The sequence below is a fragment of the Thalassophryne amazonica genome, chromosome 5, assembly GCF_902500255.1.
Source record: "Thalassophryne amazonica chromosome 5, fThaAma1.1, whole genome shotgun sequence".
Lineage (NCBI taxonomy): Eukaryota > Metazoa > Chordata > Actinopteri > Batrachoidiformes > Batrachoididae > Thalassophryne > Thalassophryne amazonica.
The window spans coordinates 70382528-70404167 of record NC_047107.1 but is presented as its reverse complement, the minus strand read 5'-3'; the positions used below and the strand labels follow the sequence as shown (position 1 = coordinate 70404167).

General features: G+C 40.8%; 1 protein-coding gene across 3 annotated transcripts in view; it reads left to right on the top strand.

The window, feature by feature from the left end:
* pde4d (phosphodiesterase 4D, cAMP-specific) overlaps positions 1 to 21640 on the top strand; it is a 769874-nt gene that overhangs the window by 625725 nt on the left and 122509 nt on the right. For all 3 annotated transcript variants that reach the window (XM_034170507.1, XM_034170506.1, XM_034170508.1), the window contains exon 2: positions 13776 to 13967. In XM_034170507.1, coding sequence (XP_034026398.1) covers positions 13776 to 13967 — 192 coding nt within the window. The remainder of the gene's footprint in view (positions 1 to 13775; positions 13968 to 21640) is intronic.

Below are 21640 nucleotides of genomic sequence, written 5' to 3'. Positions count from 1 at the left end.
GTAAGGAGGCTGTCTGCAGGTCCCTCTCCTCTCCACTGATGAGATGATATGTCGCAGGACATACACGGTGGCCAGTGATGGATTCCTTTCTGCTCTTCTGAATAAAATAAAAGTATATACTATAATAAAGACATTATTTGACTTCATTCTGTCATTCATTGCATGTCAGACAGAAACTGTGGCCAAATGTACACAATGTGTAAATAAAAATGGAAATAGGAATAATGAATAAAAATATAATTTATAATCAAAATTAAAATATTAAGACAGATGAACATAAAGTTTATGCACTGCTGTGAAAAGTCATCACTCCATTTTTTTAAGCAGTCATCAGTTTTGCACCAGCCAGGAAACTTTAACTTAAACTTGACTTGAACTGGTTTAACAGTGCTGTCTGTTTAGAGTTAAGCTTCTCTTAATCACTTTGAATTAACTTCAACTGGAGTGACGACTGTTCTAACTGTGTCATGAACTTTATTTATGATAATATTTTGATTTTTGTTTGCAAGTTGACGAGCTTCCTACCGGTGTGTACTTTTCTGTGTGATGTCAGCCACGACACACACGTGCGGAAAGAACATTTAAAAAATATTAGAAGTGCCAGCCTGTGATAAGATTCATCTATAGCTCTCTTATAAATGCACTAACTTACCGAGCGAACTGTTCGGGAGGTCGGCGAGTGGACCGAGTAAGACGACGCTGTCGACTGTCAGTAAACTGATCTGCTCGGAGTCGGTTCTTCTCTTTTTCCGTGTGTTTTACCGGCACACTGAAGAACTAAGCACCGCACACTGAAGCTCGAAGCTCCTCCACTCTCCCTGTCGCTGATAAACCCTTTGCCCTTTGCACGAAGAAACTGCTGTAATTGTTCCCATTTTGACAGACAGACTTAATTGTACTTCGCCGCCATAATCCTGCGAATGTGCAATGTTTATATGCATTGACCTTTGAACTTACCCAGCAGCCACTGCGTCGCTGAAAACTCGAAACTGGCTTATGTGGAAGGGCAGGGCACTTTTGTTGTTGTACACTTTATTGTTATTCACCATCTAAAGCTATAAAGGATAGATAGTGTAAGTTTGAACTTTTGGATGACTGACAAGAAGATCAGAACAAATGTTCACAGTGATCTTTTGCAGGTGGAATATGTGCACAAGCTTCAAACACCATGCCATTCTCTGTTCAATGTTTGCAGCACAAATTTACCCCCCATCACCACCACCACCACCACCACCAGATTGTGACTCTGGATCTGTCTCCTTTTCTTGTATACTTTTTTTTTCCTTTTTTAGACTTGCAGGTGTTCCCCTGTAGCCTCTGCTTTGTGTCCTAACATAAAAACTACAACAATAAGAAAAAAGCCAGACATTCCCACTGTGTTGTAAATGGTGATGCCGTGGCAAACTGGCTGTGATTATCATTGTGCACATTCTAAAAGAGGGTGTGTCTGTGGTTTCACACTCTACACAGTGTCAGAGGTTTGGTGAAAAATGGGTCATGACAGAGTGTGATGATGAATCGGTTAACAAACATGTGCTTATACAGGGTGTGAAAAATGGGTGGGCACTCTTGTTATCTCCCTCTTTGTCTCTTTCTTTTGTAAATGTCTTATTACAGTGATCACAGAAGACACCTGGACTCTATTTGCACACCTACAGTATTAAAGAAAAAAAAAAAACAGAACAGATGACTCGCTTCATTTAATGATAGTACAGATAGATAAAATAGTGTAAAATAGAACGTCAAATGCAAGGATGCAGCAGATGCGTGTTATATCTAATACATCGGAATTCCTGGGCTTTGATAAAATGTAGGCATGAACATTCTAAAATATAGTAATTGAATCAGTAAATGGATGAATGATTGAACATGAGACCTCAAAAATAGTAAATGCTGTCACTTTTTAACTCACCAAATTAAAAGAATATACAATGAGGGCAAAACGTTCAGATTTGTCGAACTTTAATGCACTAGACTAGATCAATCAAAAAAGCAACTTTGTTTTTCCTTTGAAATGTCCCATAGATGAGTCTGCCACATGCTGAATGGTTAGTGGATGTTGGATTGATGGTGGATTACAATTTGGTGTGGTTGTCAGTGAGAGAGTGAAAATTTTCCACACAGAAATGTAATAAACCAGAGACTGAAACTTTGACTTTTTGACTATTTAATAGCAAATGGCTGCATGAGGTATCTGGTAGAAACAGGTCTTTTCTGCACTGACATCTAGTAAACCAGCTCCAAAGAGCTGCGCAGATTTTGGTCAGAATTAGTAACTTCAGAGCAAATCGCTGTTTTAAATCAAATGACACCTCTTCCTAAATGTTAAAATACAAACAATAAACTACAACTGACCAACCCCCCCCCCCCCCCCCCCCCCCACAAAAAAAGAGACGTCCTCCGTTTTTTTATGAATTACATCCTGGCGTGCAGTGCAGTCGGCTGCAAGAGCTCAGGCTATGGAGTTACATTTGTGTCATTAATATCTGAAATGCTTTTGACAAAAACTACAGATTTTGTTTATTTGTATTTTTGTCCATAGATCTGGGATCCATCATGTACAGATTTTATTTATGTCCAGAGATGTTTTGGGGGAGGTGATGGTCTAGTGGTTCAGCATTGGGCTTTAGACCAGAGGATCCTCAGTTCAAACCCCAGCCTGACTGGAAAATCACTAAGCGTTGTTGGGCAAGGTCCTTAATCCCCAAGTTGCTCTTGGTGTGTAGTGAGTGCCTTGCATGGCATCACCCTGACACTGGTGTGTGAGTGTGTCTGTGAATGGGTGAATGTGAGACATCATTGTAAAGCACTTTGAGTGTCTGATGCAGATGGAAAAGTGCTATATAAACGCAGTCCATTTACCGTTTACTCAATAAAATGTTGCTGATATAGAAAGCCTGTAAAGCCTACTTTTAGTACACGGAAAATTTGCAAGAGGTATTGATCAGGGAATCGATAAAGAATCAGATCAATAAGCAGAATCGATAATGCCATTGATAGATAAAATCTTATCACTACCCATCCCTAGTGAATAGTCCGGACACAATTTGGATGGACTATGCCATCATCTTATCTGTCCTTTGACCTAAATGTCAACATGCTCATATGCTGAGAAAATTCCTGCTTTGCTACTTCATACTTTTATAAATTACTCCTGATACTTAATAAATGCATATTTGTAGAATGCTACCAGGGGCGCCGTTACCATTGTCATGTATGCCAACTATCTTCTTTGAAATTGCCTGGGAAGTTCTTCTTCAGTTACCAGGCTCCAGCTGCTATATCATGGGATAGTGTACTGTAGATTTGTGGAGGTAATACAAGGGTACTTCAACAGGTTCTCAACCTTACCTGGAAACAAAATATCTGGAGCCTCAAGATGTGACCTTCTTCCACAAAGGGATAGCAAAGGTGCTTTGGTGGACCTTGTGCATTGTTGTTAAAAAAGCTACGTTGAAAAACATTTCTCCTCTGAAGTTTTCTGCACTCTAAAAAGGACTCATTGGATGAATTCAATTTAAGATGCAAGATTTCCATCTAATAAATATGTGTATGTTGTGGCTGGCGTGCCTGGCTGGCTTTTGTTTGTCTTCTGTTTCTGTCTTTTGGTTTTCCTTCCAGGTGGTGCGCATTTGGGACTGAGTGGCTGTGTGGCTGAGTTACCAGGACCTCACCCTGATCACCTGAGGCTGATCAAGTGCAGCTCATTCAGGACTCACAGCTGTGGTGCATCTACACGGATTGGAACATGGTGGCATTTAAGTCTGGAGTACACAGTGTGTATTTGCCAGAGACTCGACCTTGTGACCAGAAGGGTGAGATCGTCATCTCGAGAGCCATCTCATCATCAGTGGATGCAGAGAACATCCAGGTTTGATGCATGGTCTGTGAAAGAGGAGGGGGTGAGGTCTCACGCTCGTCAGCACACTTCCTGAGGTACGTTAGGTTTTGTGACTAACATTTATACAGTCAGTAAATGTGGTGTCCCTCACACCTTATTGTATTGAGCTGTTATGTTAGTCGTTTAATCAGCTTCCACTGCAGTTGAGTTTGTGAACAGGGTGTTCCATGCCTGCAGGGGGGGAAGCTGATTAGTAATTAAGCCAGTAAGTGTTTGCTGTTTGTGAACACCTTTGAGCGGTCTCTCTGTGTGTGGAGTGTGGACTCACATGATGATTTCTTCTTTCACAGACTCGGTTTGTCGCGGCCACCTGGGGGGTGTCGGCGGAGTCCTTGGGTCCGAACAGTTTCTGGCTCCGGACCGTTAGTGCTGCTGGGAGCACACCGTTTCACCACCACGCCAGACCGCGCACTCTTTTGTTATATTTTCCACATCACTGTTATGTAATTAAATTTAGTTATCCTTTGTACCGTGCTCTGCTTATTTCATACTGGGTCCTTCAAACGCTGGTCGGTTCTCCGGGCTGCGTCCGACACATAACAGTGTAGTCCCAATTCAAATAGAGCACATCTATGCAAGATAATTAAATTTAATTTAGTTGTCCCAATTCAAATAGAGCACATCTATGCAAGATAATTAAATTTAATTTAGTTGTGACTACATATATTTATTAGATGGAAATCCAATTTAATGAGTCAGTTTTTTTAGTGTGGGTGAGACTGAGAACATTTTGAACTGCAATAATAGATCATCTTGGTATTGTTCAACTTCTACTGAAGGCATAGTGAGTATTCAGAGATTCTCTCTCTCTCTCTCTCTCGCTCTCTCTCTCTCTCGCCTGATACATTTATGATCCTTCAAAGGAAAGGATTTGGACACCTCTGCTCTTACCCTGTAAAATTCCACAAATACCCATCACTATTATGGCTTCGGAAGTCGTTTTGTCCAATCAGCTGTCCAAAAAAGATTTACTGTAGCCAATAATAAAACTGAAAACACAGAAAATCCTCACATTATGGGCATTAAAGTGATACATTAATTGCCACTGCTACGCCATTATCTTATTTTAACGACTGAATGGCTGTTATCATAGTCAACAAATTGATCAATCAATTATTGCAACTCCAGAGGGAGCTACAGTAAATATGGTGTGCAGCGGCATCAGCAGAGGATTTAACTTATTGTTTTTAGTCATATATTTGTGAGGCATGTGATACGGTGACAGAATTTAGTAAATAAGTAAGTAAGGTATTGCAAATATGTATTTTAAAATGTTACGTGACTAGTACATACATGTCTGGTTATTGTCACATATAACAATAAACAGGAATAGAAATCGCATTTAAAACATTTATCTTAGCTGTGACATTCATGTATCTTGATCCTTGGCCTTTGAGACTGAGAGACCTAGGAAGAGCTTATGGATTCATTATCATTTGCATTATGATGAGCATTAGTCATGACATTGTGTCTATGTGGCCTGCTTCTTGTGGCCTGATCCATCATGCAGGTGTCTCAGTATTGAGGACCCATGCGGCTGGAGAAGACCAAGGGGTTTCCCAATTTTTGCCTGATTATCACAGATAGATGGTTGCTTTAGAGGTGAGGATGGATCGGTTGTCTTTTTGGGTGGTTGCCATCCAAGATCCAAGACTGTTCTGTGGTGTCATAGATGTTAAAAATTTACTCGGCTAACAAATGACAACCAGGACAGATATTTTTCTTCTTTCGGCAGCACTAGAGTTCTCCATTGATGTTGTGACTGTCATCCATCCCTTTTTCATTTTCACCAGCTTCTGATCCCTTCTGATCCGTAGTTGTGGTAACTTGATAAGAAAACAGTCCATTTTTAATGACGCCAGCATACCAAGGCAAGCTGAATGACAAACATAACAAACGGCAGTGCACAGACACTATTGATTTGGTGCAATGGAAACTGAAGGCACTATAGATCACTTAGAAAATGTAAGAAACAGAGGGTGAAAACAGGATCTTGAAGGTCAAATGTTCATTCATTTACAGGGAGCTGCCGAAATTCTTGGTGGTGGGTTGCATCAAACCCCACCCTAAAGCCACTTGTGTGTATGTGTGTGTGAGAGCTTTGTTTGAGAAAGACAGAGGACAACACGACTGCTCTTTTCTCAGTCATCAGGCAGACAGCCAAACTATCCCATTCCACCACCAAACTCCGCCCTCACTTATTCCTGGCACTCAGAGATTGCAGCGCGGCAGCTCAGCTTTTATCTTTTTAATAGTCATGGAAAATATTCATGGCATGTCCTGTGGTGGTGTGGCCATTAAAAAATGTCAAGATAACTTAGTTTCAGTTGTAACAAACTGCTTAAGCAATTCATGTCATCCTGTCTCTGACATAACTGTGGACTACATGCACTGAAGTTTGTGATGTACTTCCCATTTCAAATTGGTTGTTTCCGGTATAGCTCTTGTTAACAGTGTTTGTGCTATTTAAGCATGGGAGAAGAAATACTCTGTGTCCAGCCCAGTCTCATGGTTTTTTTTTGTTTTGTTTTTTTCATGTTCCCATTACGAAATGAGTAAAATGTTTGTGACAGGGTTTTTTTTAACTCACTATTCCTAACCCTACTCCTACCCCCAACCCTAACCTTAACTATAACCTAATCTTACTCCGTCCCCTCACCCTAACCATAACCACTCCAACCCCCCGCTTCAGTTTTAATTTCATGCAGCCATCACGAAATATATTAAAATGAATTTGTGCGGCCGTGATGAAAATTAGGTGCTTTTTGTTGCAATATCACAAACCAATAGATTAATGCATATTTTGTGCTGCTGAATCACGACTTGCCGTGAGACCAGGTTGCTGTGTCACACTCTGTTTGGCTTCATCCAAATTTAACAGTGTAATGTTTTTATGGCCTGTCAAACAGCATGCTAGCAGTAGTGCAAAGCTTCTGTCCCTGCATAAAAAAATAAAACAAAGCCTATAGGTGGTAGCATGTATCATCTCTCCCTGGTCAGTGTTAGTGGTAGTCTTTATCCCCTGTTACACAGCATGTTAGTGGTAACGTGTAGTCTTTGCCTGGTCAGACAGCCTCCTTAAGCAGCAGTGCTGCTTTTTAACAGCATACATTACACATCATACTTTATATTTAACCAGAATTATGATGACTAAAAGCTAGCATTTGACATTGGTTAATCAGTTAATTGTTGTTTTCATAAATTTGTTGTGTATATTTGGCGAAACATACATATAACTTAAATCCTTGATTTAATTTGCTGGCTGGGGCTTTCGTTTTCCTGCAGATCTAATGAACACTGATGTTAAATTTTGGAAACTCTTGCAGGCTCTTGCTGATCCGGAAACAACAGCTGTCTGACCAGGCAAAGACTGTACACTCCTGTTCACTGTAAAATGGTTAAGATATTCATCATATGGACATGCAATTGTCAGCAGTCCTTCTTTGTAGCATATGTTGATTTTGCAAAGTTTTTGATTTGGTTGAAAAGGTCACCTTCTGGGAAAACACAAGGTCCCCAATATGTTGCTGGATGTTGAAGCTGGCCTGTACAAATTTACCTTGATTGCTGTGTACAGAACAGGTAGAATCTTTGATTTCTTCGACGGAAATTCTGACATTCATCATTGATATGTTCTGGCTCCTACATTGTTCAATGCCGGTGTCACCGACCGAATGGTCCCCCCTAAAAATCGGTCCGCCCTGCCTTCACTGTGCATGTGTCATCAGCCGCGGGTCACTGATTATCACCTCATTTCTGCTCAAACTGCACTCTAGTCATCATCTGTCTCAGTGACAGATATCTGAAGCCTTTGTACAACAATAATTTCCGCATAAATTCAGCATTATTTCATAATAAAAGACGGGGAGTGATCAGCTACACAAGCTGCTAGCTGTTGCGTTCACTACATCTCCATCATTTCAAAGCGTCACCAATTATCGCCTCGTTTCTGCTTTAAAAGACCTCATTTCTGCTTCACACTGACTTTAGAATGATTTAAGAGGTTTTACCTTGTCATCTGATGGTTAATAATCACATTAATCCATTTGATTGCTTTGGGTAAAGACAGTGCATCTCAGAAGAGTTGCTGTGGCCTGAAATGACGTATGCGCAGTGGAGGCAGGGTGGACCACTTTTTAGGGGGGACTGTTTAGTCTGCGACACCGGCATGGACTGGGTGTTGTGTAGGGTTGTGGAAAGCAGCAGGTAAAGTGTCTTTGTTGGTGTGGAAAGGTTTACTAACCTTGAATTCACAGATGATCCTGTGATCTTTGGGTAATGGACACCGGTGGGCACAGCTAACCAAAACGTTAGCTTTGATAACTATTAATCAGATAACTGAAAAGTTATCTTTTATGACGATAAACCGATAAACTGCTAAAAAAAATTATCTTTATTACAGATAACCGATAACTTTTAGTGTCGCGGCTACATCACATTACACTGTCGGCTTCTGATAAACCAGTTTCACTTTAAGCGCCGCAGGAGCTGCTGGGTAAATTCAAGGATCACAAACACACAAGAACGCACGAAAAATGAATGCATCTTAAACAACCAAAATACATCCATTAATACATTGACTGGGAGAGTAAAATACACATAGTAAATATAATTTCTTACCTGTTAGTTTCAGTGGGATTCATCTGAAAAATTAATCATCCTGAGATGATCCAAAATGATCCAGTGGCAGACCGCACCAGCTTAAGGTGCATTTACCGTCACCTACCGGGCTGGTGAGTGATCGCTGAGATAGTCATTTGTTTAGATGCGATGAAGTCATCCAGTGTCCCTTAGACATTTAAATAATTCTTTTTGCACGATGTGTGATGGGTTTTGCAGCAGATTTCCAAGGGACAAGGGACAGAAACACTGTAATGTCCAAAGTGAACCTGAACTACACTACCCACAATGCTCCCTGTGTCAACCAGCCAATCAATCATGTTTTGCGCTTAATGATGACATCAGCAGCAAGCAACAGCCAGTCTGCCATAAATAAACACACAACAGACAGACTAAAATGTTTGATTTTAGGGTTTACAAACGTTTTTGACTGTTAAACTTTGCTCACTTTACCAGCAAAAAAAAATGTTATCGCACTGAACGTTATCAGAACTAAATTTATCGGCAGATAATTGGTCCGATGATGGTATTAAAACTTATCTGAAAATCTAATCCGATAGCAAAACATTAGCTTCTGCTATCAGATTAGCTGAACTCTGACAACCACTGGTCATGGATACCCTCATTGAAACAATTGAGAAGCTAAGTAAGGAATTAAGAGTGTCTGGGTTTGCTGGATCAAGACTGTGATACAGGTTTTCTGTGACTTCCTGGACTCACCCATCAGAGGTGTATCTGTATGCAGTGTTGAATTTGTAGATGCATTCATTTGTTGGCAGTGACAGTCATGCCTCTAGGTTAGGGATGGGCAATCATGTGCCATGAAGTGACACTGCAGGTTTTCCTTGCTACCAGTCAGTCACCTCAGCATATGATTTCATTAATGATCAGGTGTTTATGTTCAGGGGAGGAGCTCCTCAGCAGCCCACTTGCTGAGGTGATTGGTTGCAAGGAAAACCTGCAGTGTCTTGACCCTTGTTGCCCACCTCAGCTCTAGGTGTTCAGCCTTTGAGACGATGGGAAGACCTTATGAAGTCATGTGGCCGTTGAACAGTGAGACTTGGATGGTAACCAGTGACTTGAGGTGATAACTGAATGTCTTTGGTACTAGGTCCCTTTGGAGAAACCTTGGGTACTACTCAACTGACTTTGTGTTAAGTAAACAGTTACTTAAGGGAACTCAGATGAGTAGTATCACTTGTATTGTGAAGTACTGTGATATGTATAACGTTTCGGCCAAGTGAGATGTTCCTCTGAGTTTCATCCAACACATAAGTGTCTTAGTGTTGAGGATACCAGCGGTTGGAGAAGGCCAAGAGGATGCCCACATTTCACCTGGTTGTGGTAGGTAGATGGCTATTTTGAGAAGTGGGGATGGACCAGTTGTCTGCTTTGATGGTTGCCATCCAGGACCAAAGGTGGTTCTATAGTGTAGTGGATGCTGAAATGTGTGACACCAGTGCATGGTACTGACTTGAAGGGTTGTGTGTTCGTCAAGGATAAAGTGGTTCACTTTTGGACAAATTTGCACAGATGTCAAGGCCATAGAGAGTCACTGAATCACAGAGAAACAATTTGCATGACTTTGGGTCAAACATTTAAAGTCATGAGTGTTGCACTCTCAGCCATTGTTGTTTATTATTATTTTTGGTTTGTTTATCTTGTAGCTTATCACAAACTAACATGACTAAAATGCAACACTTTGGTTTTCATTTGACTTATGCAGAATGCAGGTAGGCCATAAACACTGCTTTGAATAGTCATGTTCAACATGTGAAATATTATATTTAAAAAAACATGTGGGGGGGGGGGGTAGAACCCATGTATTGTACGTGCATGTGTGTGGTTGTGGATGTGTAATGCTGAGCCTAGTTTGTCAGTCCCCGAGGAAGGAAATGTCATGGTAATTACTTCTTACCCCTAAAATCTGTGCCATTCAACATTCAAAATCCACAGTGGCCCTGTTTTTGAAATGCACGGGCCAAATCTGCTGGACAGAATTGAAATAATTATTGCATAACTTGTTGGGTCAATATAACTTTGATGTTAAGTACACAAACTCAAAACCAGAATGACGAAGCAACTACGTTTTAGCTCAGTATGGGAGGATATGTTCTGACATAACACCCCCCCGACTCCATGTACAAATAAGCAAACCTTCACGTATGCAGGCAAGCACTAATTTACTTGCACTTAGTATTCAGCTCACACTGTTCCTTGTGTTCTTTTTCTGTTTCTGCTCGCACACAGACATATGCATATTAGTGTGCACATCTAATACTAGCATGAGCATGATGTCCAGTCACAGTTAAAGCCAAGATCATACTGGATTACTGCCTTGGCTGTTTCCATAGTGAGGAGGATAATGATGAGAACAGGACGTCACCTGCAAATGTCTTTCACGTCACACTTCAGCAACGGTTTGTGCCACGTGCCATTGGATTTGTTTCTTTATTGAACAAGAAACAATGAAGAAAAATGCAGCAGTGTAACATTAATAATAGAATTCTGTAAATAATGTAAAGGATCAAGTATTTAAAATGTGATCATAAATATGATTGTTCAAATGAGAGATTAAAAAAACAAGAAAATTAAGGTAAAACATATTTCAGAGGATTGTCAAAGAAAGTTTCATTATGTTACAACACCAGATCAACTGGAACGTTTAGAAACATTTGTTTCGGATCAGTTGATGACATGTTTAAGCTCTATCTCAGCTCATGATGTTTTCCATTTGGTATGGGCTCCGGAACAGTATTAGAAGCAGGTTTCCAGATATTCTGGAGCAGTGTTTAAAGTTAGCCATCACTAAGTGGTAGTACCCACAAACGTTTTTGCAGCTTTATCTGCCACATTCGTTTTGTTGTTTGAATCCAGTTTTACATTCCCACTCTTTTGTATATATATTTGCTCATGTTGTGGACATCTTTCTTTAACCCCGCGGTTGCTGGCGTATTTGCTGAGCAGAGGGCAGCAATGAGCACAAGACGTGTTCAGGAGGCAGTCAAAGTACATGCGAGTTCAGCCATAGCTGTTTGTAATTTTTGATAATTTATCTAGCATTCACTAACCATCCAGTAGGTGGCAGACACATTTATGGGATATTATATAGGAAAGACTGTTGCTGTTTTGACTGTTGCGGTGCATTAAAGTTCATCATATATGAAAGGTTTGCCCTCATTATTTGTTGTTTTAACTTGGTGAGTTACAAGATGACATCATTTATTGTTTTAGATAAACAAATGTAAGGAGTTGGATTTTATCTATGTATCTGTCTGTCTGCTCATTCTCCAATTGCATTTTAGAGGGTAATTGCCTGTTTCAAAGCCAATAATAGGAATATAGTCATAAATAAATATTCAAAGGACTGATATTTTGGACTGAAATAACAGACAATTTTTCTGAGATTAAAATCATTTGAAAACTTCTGGGATCAGTGATTGTTGTTTTGCAAGTAAATAATACATTTTTAGAGATAGGGTAAGAGAATAGGATAAGTGAATTAAAAAGTTCAATATTTTTGAAGACATTTATTTGAAATTCAGTACTACCCGTTCCTGCAGGAAAACACCCCTGACCTCATTGTGTAAACCAGATGGAATTATGGAATTGCTTGGTAACCCTGACACTGAAACAGACATCCTTTGTGGCAGGAGTTAGTCATCGCCTAGGTGACCAGTCCCATAGGAGACAGGAAGCACATCATTATATTACAGTGGGGAATGGTGTCAGTGATGCAGAAAGAGCTTCTGCCTGTGAGTCAGTGAAAGTCTGACAGCAGAGGGATTCCCCATATGATGATGGAAAAAAACATCCATTTTAATCTAATCTAGTCATCATTTTTTCTGCCTTCAAATTCTTGTGTTGTTTTATGTTTTTATATTTATAAATTAAATGTGTTTGTCACCTATTGTTGGTCAGACAAAATACGCAGATATCAGAGTGGAACCTACAAATTTTCTGACACAAGCAGCAGCGGCCTTGGAGGTCACCAAACCTAGGCTTTGGAAATGCAATTGACAAAAAAAAAAAAAAAAAAGCTGCTTAGAAGTTTAAAACCACACATACGTAGAAGTCCACAAATTCTTTCCTTTTGAAGGGCCATTAATTAATCAATTAGTGAATTAAATGAATTACATACATACAATTGCATTACAATGAAATGTAATATATCTTTTATTAAATTAGCATTCTAAATCTAAAACAAAATTTTAAAATAATGAATGCATTTTTTAATTTGCTGAGAATTTAGCCAAAACAAAACGGGAGTACAGACCAAGAGAGATGAAAGAAATCTGCTTTGTTGACAATCAGCTTCATTTTTGTTGGAACAGGAATTCTTGGACATCTCAAATTAGATTTTGTTTTGACACAGAAAAATCCTGAAACGCTACTTCTTTAAAAATCTATGGTGACTAAAATGTTTGCACAGTACTACTCATTGTTATGGATGTTGTTGCAGCAGTTACTAGAGCAGCAACTTGTCAGTCATGACTATGTAATCAAGAATGTCCTATTCAGATAGGCTACATTTTATATAGGGAAGTGGAGTAAAGTAATTTTACCAGTGGACATATGTAATTATTATAGCTGATTGCCATGGGATAAGAAAGCTCTGTAAACACCTCCATACTTAAAAAGAATGATGCAAAAGTACTTTTCCAGAGAATATTACTGATGTCTGCATTGGTACAAGATTAATATGACATAGGGTCATTTCTACGGGTCGTTTTTCAGAAGCTAACCGGGGCCAGAATCTTTACCGACACTCGGAATAAAAATCGTAGATGATCTGAATCGGGGTTCATTCTTGATTAAATTTGTGGAACATAACAGCAAATTTACCCCAACCAGCAGAACATTTGAATTACCTCCACCGCTTATGACAGATGCATGACACAAACCTGCGCTCTGGGCATGTTGACACTTTGGTCAACTTGATATGGAAGTTGAATTTGAGGAAAATAGCTCTGCTCAGTGAGCATTCAAAGACTCTGAGCAGCAGTGAAGATTCAGGGAGAACAAATTCCCTTCATGACATACAGGAGCACTAATTTTAGTAACGTCAGCTACTCCAGACGTGTCACACACAAGGAGGAGATTACAGGCTGTGAAGCGTTTCCTCCTTTGTGTCAATGGTGAATTCATTATCAGCAAAAATGCTCAAATACAATTTCTTCAGTTCAAGTTGGTATAAAATGTACATTTTTCAAGTCCTGATCTTTTTTCTCTCTTTTTTTCTGTCTATGCGCAGTTTTGATGTGGACAATGGCACATCATCAGGTCGGAGCCCCCTGGACCCGATGGCCAGCCCAGGCTCAGGACTCATCCTGCAGGCCAATTTTGTCCACAGCCAACGGAGAGAGTCGTTCCTCTACCGCTCGGACAGCGACTACGACCTCTCGCCCAAGTCTATGTCCCGAAACTCCTCCATTGCAAGTGACATGTGAGTTAACAGGTTTTTTGTTTGCAGCAAATGTCTGAGCAAATCTTCCAAAGACAACTGCTTCCGTTTGTGCTTTTCAGCTGTTTATTGTTCATACTCATTTTTAATCAATGTTATTCTGTATAGATGTGTGTAATTTTAGTTCCTTTTTCCTCTTTCTCCTCATTTTTTATTTCCCAGTTGAACGCTGTCTCCATGATTGTTATGCCACACAGGCAGCTGTGACATTGATGGGAAGTGTGCATGACATACCTTACTGAATTTTCATGACCAAAGGCTGATCATGTGGGCTCGTTTATATTTTTAGCCTTATCCATCTGCATAAACAAGGTGCTCCGTGACTAGGGTTGAGCCGGATACTCATTTCACACGGTATGGATAAAGCATTTTTGACGAGTACGAGCATGATCCGAATAAAACTCATCAATATCTGTGCTCGTGCTGAAGGAAAATTCTCATTGGCTAACTGACTGTCTTCACACGCTGTGATTGGCCAGTCACACAAAGCACCCGCCCCTCCCTACACCGACACATCTGTCTGCAGCTTCACACACACACACACACACACACACACACACACACACACACACACACACACACACACACACACACACACACACACACACACACACACACACACAGGATCGCTCTCTGTGCTTGGCTTCCGTGCTGTGCTCTCTTCAACTCGCCTCTTTTTTGGTTTGTAAAGTTACTTAGTGAACTTGTTTCGTATCGTATGCGGTACCTTTGACAAGACCAAGCTGAAAATGGCTCGTGTCATGTCGGTCACTGCCTCCACTCCAGTTGTTTATTTATTTATTTATTTAACCGTTTGTTTGCTCTTCATTTTGTTGGTGATATAAAGTCAGTTGGAAAATTTTGCTGCTACTGAACGTGGTGCTTTTGAGAAGAATACCGTGAACAAGGCTGACATTATTTCCCTGCTTGCCATCAGTGGATGTTTGCATGAATCACCAAGTTCACACAGATCATTAAAAAATAAACAGTCTTAGAGACCACTTACACACATATACCTGAACACACAAAGTAGCCTGTATTGATATTTTATTGAATATGGCTGCATGCAGTATCTGACACTTTCTCACTGCAGTTCGTAAAAATTGGTCAGTCGAACAACCTCTCTCTCTCCCTCTCACACAGTCACTCAGTCACATGCACACACAGACACACCTTAATCAATATTGTTTAACTTTGTGTGGAAAAAAATGCCAAGAACGTTAGGTAGTAAAAATAAATAAATAATTGGGGGAAAAAAAAATCACAGTTTGATCATAAAATTAAAAAAGGGAGTTGTGTTGAATATGACAACTCTTGTTCATGCATACTTAGTAGTTCATAATTTCCTACTACATTGATTGTCAAATCTGAGGCTGTTATGTTATTCATTCATACACTTAAGAATATTCATGTTCTGAGTTTATAAAAAACTTGTTCTGTAAAATAGTTCCTTTACTGTTGTGATCAAAAACATATACATATTCTGAGTTTATAAAAAAAACTTGTTCTGTAAAATAGTTCCTTTACTGTTGTGATCAAAAACATATACATATTCTGATTTTATAAAAAAAACTTGTTCTGTAAAATAGTTCCTTTACTATTGTGATCAAAACCATTGAATCTCAATTCTGAGGCTTTTCTGTAAATATTCATTCATAGACTTAAAAATATTCATGTTCTGAGTACATAAAAACTTGTTCTGCAAATAGATCTTTTACTTTTGTGATCAAAAACATTGATTTGAATCTTAATTTTTGAGGCTGTTCTGTAAATAGTTTTCAAATAAACAATAAATATAGCAACTTCTGATCAATCCATATCAATTTCAGACTTAAAATAATGTACAGATTAAGCCTGAGCCATTTTGGGTTAAACCACGCCCACTTTCAGTTTAGGCCACACCCACTACAAGTACAGATATGGATACAGATAATTTATGAGGTCTGTTAGAAAAGTAACGGACCTTTTTATTTTTTGCACAAACTATATGGATTTGAATCGTGTGATTGCATCAGCCAAGCTTGAACCTTCGTGCGCATGCGTGAGTTTTTTCACGCCTGTCGGTTGCGTCATTCGCCTGTGAGCACGCCTTGTGGGAGGAGTGGTCCAGCCCCCTCGTCAGATTTTCATTGTCAGGAAATTGGCTGATCGACTGCCGCTTTGCTTCATCAAAATTTTTTCAGAAAGTGTGAGAGACAGCCAGGTGGAAACCATTTGGAAAATTTAGATGGCTTTCGGTGAAGATCTTATGGGGATCACACAGATTAAGGACAATTACAACTGGATTAAAGATGGCCCACAGCGACGGATGGTGCGCCGCACACCGAGCGGTGATTGACAGGCTCAAACGACCAGATCATTTCCAAAGTGAACGCTTTGTTGATCCGGGATGTCGTGTGACTACCAGAGAAATGGCAAGACAGCTGGACATAGCACTTTTTCGGCACATTCCACTGTTACAGGAGTTTTTGTAATGGAAAGAGGAGCGGAGAAATTCGCGCATCAGGACGGAGGCGCAGGGCACAGAACAAAAAGCAACGCCGCGATGAAACCTCACAGGACATGTTGTGGCATGTCCAGCTCGTCCACAATTTCTCAGATAGTCACACGACTGAAAAGCCACGAAAGCCGTCTGAATCGTCCGAATGGTGCAAGAGCTGGGCATGTTAGGGCTTGTCCTGTGAGACCAACACGGAGGTGCTTTCGTCCCGCGCCATGAGCGGCTCCGTGGCGAATTTCTCTGCTCCTCTTTCCATTACAAAAACTCCTGTAACAGTGGAATGTGCCGAAAACGTGCTATGTCCAGCTGTCTTGCCGTTTCTCTGGTACTCAGATGACGTCCCGAATCAACAAAGTGTTCACTTTGGAAATGATCTGGTCGTTTGAGCCTGTCGATCGCTGCTCGGTGTGCGGCGGACCATCTGCCGCTGTGGGCCGTCTTTAATCCAGTTGTAATTGTCCTTAATCTGTGTGATCCCCATAAGATCTTCCCGAAAGCCATCTGAATTTTCCAAATGGTTTCCACTTGGCTGTCTCTCACACTTTCTGAAAAAATTTAGATGAAGCAAAGTGGCAGTCGATCAGCCAATTTCCTGACAATGAAAATCTGACGAGGGGGCTGGACCACTCCTCCTACAAGGCGTGCTCACAGGCGAATGTCACAACCGACAGGCGTGAAAAAACTCGCGCATGCGCACGAAGGTTCAAGCTTGGCTGATGCAATCACACATGATTCAAATCCATATAGTTTTTGCAAAAAATAAAAAGGTCCATTACTTTTCTAACAGACCTCGTAGATGGTTGAACAGATACAGATAGTGGTGTACTCGCTCATCCCTATCCATGACAAAGACTCAACAAGGACCCTGATAACTGCCAAAGTGTTTAGTGCATTTGCTTTGTAACGCTACTATGAATAGGTGCTATAGAGTTAAAATAATATCATGCTATTTCGTGGTATTTTTGGCAATAGCAATATAAATGACTATGGTTGTATGACAGTACAGTGGATTAGTGGTTAGCACTGGTGCCTCACAGCAAGAAGGTTGTGGGATCGCTTCCCGCCCTTTCTGTGTGGAGTTTGCATGTTCTTCCCGTGTCTGCGTGGGTTTTCTCTGGGCACTCCAGTTTTCTTCCACAGCCAAAAACATGCTTATTTGCTTATCTGCTCCTTTCTCTGCGCCTGACCAAGGCAGAGTCTCTACACCTGGAGTTGGTCACCAGGTGCCAGACTGTAGCTGCCTACTGCTCCTAGTGGTTGGATTGTGTCTAACTGTAATTAGGATGGGTTAAATGCAGAGGGCAAATTTCATTGTATGTATGTATATGTACAATGACAATAAAAGGCTGTATTATTTTTATTATTATTCGGGTCTCTATGTGTCCACTAGATTCTGCCAGGACTGTTCTTTGTCACCAATCCTGTCTGTGGTCTTCATGGATAGCATTTCAAGGTGCACTCAGGGATTGGAGGTGTCCAGTTTGGTGACCTCAGAATTACTGCTTTTTGTGGATGATGCCGTTCTGTTGGCTTCATCAGAATGTGACCTCTGATATGCACTGGCCCAGTTAGAAACCATATGTGAAGTGACTGGGATGAGGATCAGTACACCCAAATCTGAGACCACGGCCCTCTGCTGGAAAAGATTGTATTGACCCCTTTGGATCGGGGGGAGAGTTACTAACCCAGGTGAAGGAGTCCAGTTATCTTGGCGTCTCTTTCACAAATAGGGTTAAAATGGCGCCTGAGATCAAGAGAGTAACTGAGGCTTCACCTGATGTCCTGCAGATGCTGTACTGGACCATTGTGGTGATTTACCAGTTATCACTCGATTTACCAGTTGATTTATGCTCCTGTCAGCACCTATGGTCATGAGCTTTGAGATGATGGAAAGAACAAGGTCGCATACACAAGTGGTGGAAATGAGGTTTCTCTGGTCGAATATCTGGTCTTACACTCAAGAAAAGGGTGATAAGCGCGAATATCTGGGAGGGACTCAAAGTAGAACCACTGCTTCTTTGCATTAGAAGGTGCCAGGATGCTCCCTGGTCACCCCCCTAGAGAGGTCTACTAGACGCATCCAGTTGAGAGGAGGACACTAGAAGTATTATATTTCCCAGCTGGTTTGAGAATGTCTTGAGATCCAAGGACAGGGAAGTGTGGGAACAGTTACTTGGTCTGCTGCCACCACGACCCAGGCCCAGATAACCGGTACAAGTTTAGTTTAGTTTAGTTAACCTTTATTTAACCAGATGAGTCCCACTGAGCTCGAGACCTCTTTTGCAAGGGAAATCTGGACACTTATGAAGTTTCCAGTTCACCTACCCTGCATGTCTTTTTAAATGTGAGAGGAAACCGGAGCACCCACGCAAACATGGGGAGAACATGCAAATGCAACACAGAAAAGCCACAGGTGGGAATCAAACCCATGACCTTCTTCTATGAGGTAACAGTGCTAACCACTAATCCATTGTGCTGCCTAAAAAATGAGTGAATGAAACTGTATCATTCATCATTTACCTATGGTCTGCCGTAAAGAATTTATGTGAGGCAGAAATGGCTGCTTCTGTTGCTAAAAAGTCCCAAAGGGAACCTGCCAAAAGAAAGAAGGAAGAAAAATCTGTTCACCTTTTAAAAAGGACCAGACTTCCATGAAGGTGTCCACAGTGCAATCATGGAGCACTGGGAGGTCCATGGAGATGGAAATATAGGGGGAGGGAAATGGAAGCGCTAGACGGTGAGGTGCGCACAACATATAATCTTCGCCCGTGGTTTGAACAATTCGAGTTACATCGCAAGTAATTATTAATTATAAAAACGTTTTGCCAGCACATTCAGCCAACACATTCATTCCTCTGTCTGCATGCAGGTATCTCTCTGAGCATGAAAAAATGTATTCTGTACTCAGTAAATGTATTTTGGTGTTTCATGTAAACACGCCGTGTCATTCTCTATTTAGAGCTCAGTGTGCAGGCTGAACTCTGCACAGACAGAGCCAACCTGCTACACACTCCCTGCCATCCTCTTCCTCTGCTGCACAGAGCAGATAGAGGTGCACGTCCTAACGCTTTTATTCGATAGTTTTGCAATATGTTCCTTCATCACCTTGATGCATTTTTGATATGTCACTGTCACATTGTATCATCATGAAGTTTATTGTCTGACTGGTCAAAACCAAGCACGGCCATGCTTGATTTCATACTGCGTGACTTGCCCACATGCAGTGCGTATGTATTTAAAAACGCCATCAAGTATACGAATCTTAATGCCTTAGAATGACAAATTCTTATCATGGGGAGAATTTCTACCACTACATCGATAATGATACGCTATGGGCCATTCCTAAACTCAACCACTTTCCTTTTGGAGTTTCTTAGTTTTTAACAATGTTAACTCCTGTAACAGTACACCCCAAAAAAGACCTACAACAGTACAGGCACAGTGTGTGCACAGCCCTCATTTCCCACATGATCCAGTTACTTGACCTCTCTGTGCTACAGGAACTGAAGATATTGACTGAAAACACAGGGAGAGAGAGAGAGACAGAATAGAAAGAAGGATAACAAATACATTCCTGTGGACATCTTGTGTTTTGTTCTTACTGCCAATTTATGCTCTCTAATTTTGAACCAGTGACCCTTCCTCCACATACAGTGCAACACCACATTAAAACAACCATCATGGCAAGTTATCAATAATCCCCCTCATAATCCCTGTTGTATTGATCTGAACTTGACTGACCAAGTCAAGTTCTTCTTCACAGACTAAAGTTAATTATGGAGTTCCACAAGGTTCTGTGCTAGGACCAATTTTATTTACTTTATACATGCTTCCCTTAGGCAGTATTATTAGACGGTATTGCTTAAATTTTCATTGTTACGCAGATGATACCCAGCTTTATCTATCCATGAAGCCAGAGGATACACACCAATTAGCTAAACTGCAGGATTGTCTTACAGACATAAAGACATGGATGACCTCTAATTTCCTGCTTTTAAACTCAGATAAAACTGAAGTTATTGTACTTGGCCCCACAAATCTTAGAAGCATGGTGTCTAACCAGATCGTTACTCTGGATGGCATTTCCCTGATCTCTAGTAATACTGTGAGAAATCTTGGAGTCATTTTTGATCAGGATATGTCATTCAAAGCGCATATTAAACAAATATGTAGGACTGCCTTTTTGCATTTACGCAATATCTCTAAAATCAGAAAGGTCTTGTCTCAGAGTGATGCTGAAAAACTAATTCATGCATTTATTTCCTCTAGGCTGGACTATTGTAATTCATTATTATCAGGTTGTCCTAAAAGTTCCCTAAAAAGCCTTCAGTTGGTTCAGAATGCTGCAGCTAGAGTACTGACGGGGACTAGCAGGAGAGAGCATATCTCACCTGTGTTGGCCTCTCTTCATTGGCTTCCTGTTAATTCTAGAATAGAATTTAAAATTCTTCTTCTTACTTATAAGGTTTTGAATAATCAGGTCCCATCTTATCTTAGGGACCTCGTAGTACCATATTACCCCATTAGAGCGCTTCGCTCTCAGACTGCGGGCTTACTTGTAGTTCCTAGGGTTTGTAAGAGTAGAATGGGAGGCAGAGCCTTCAGCTTTCAGGCTCCTCTCCTGTGGAACCAGCTCCCAATTCAGATTAGGGAGACAGATACCCTCTCTACTTTTAAGATTAGGCTTAAAACTTTCCTTTTCGCTAAGGCTTATAGTTAGGGCTGGATCGGGTGACCCTGGACCATCCCTTGGTTATGTTGCTTTAGACGTAGACTGTGGGGGGGTTCCCATGATGCACTGTTTCTTTCTCTTTTTGCTCCGTATGCATCACTCTGCATTTAATCATTAGTGATCGATCTCTGCCCCCCTTCTCGGCATGTCTTTTTCCTGGTTCTTTCCCTCAGCCCCAACCAGTCTCAGCAGAAGACTGCCCCTCCCTGAGCCTGGTTCTGCTGGAGGTTTCTTCCTGTTAAAAGGGAGTTTTTCCTTCCCACTGTTGCCAAGTGCTTGCTCATAGGGGGTCGTTTTGACCGTTGGGGTTTTTCATAATTATTGTATGGCCTTGCCTTACAATATGGAGCGCCTTGGGGCAACTGTTTGTTGTGATTTGGCGCTATATAAGAAAAAAGTTGATTGATTGAGTTGATTGAAGTC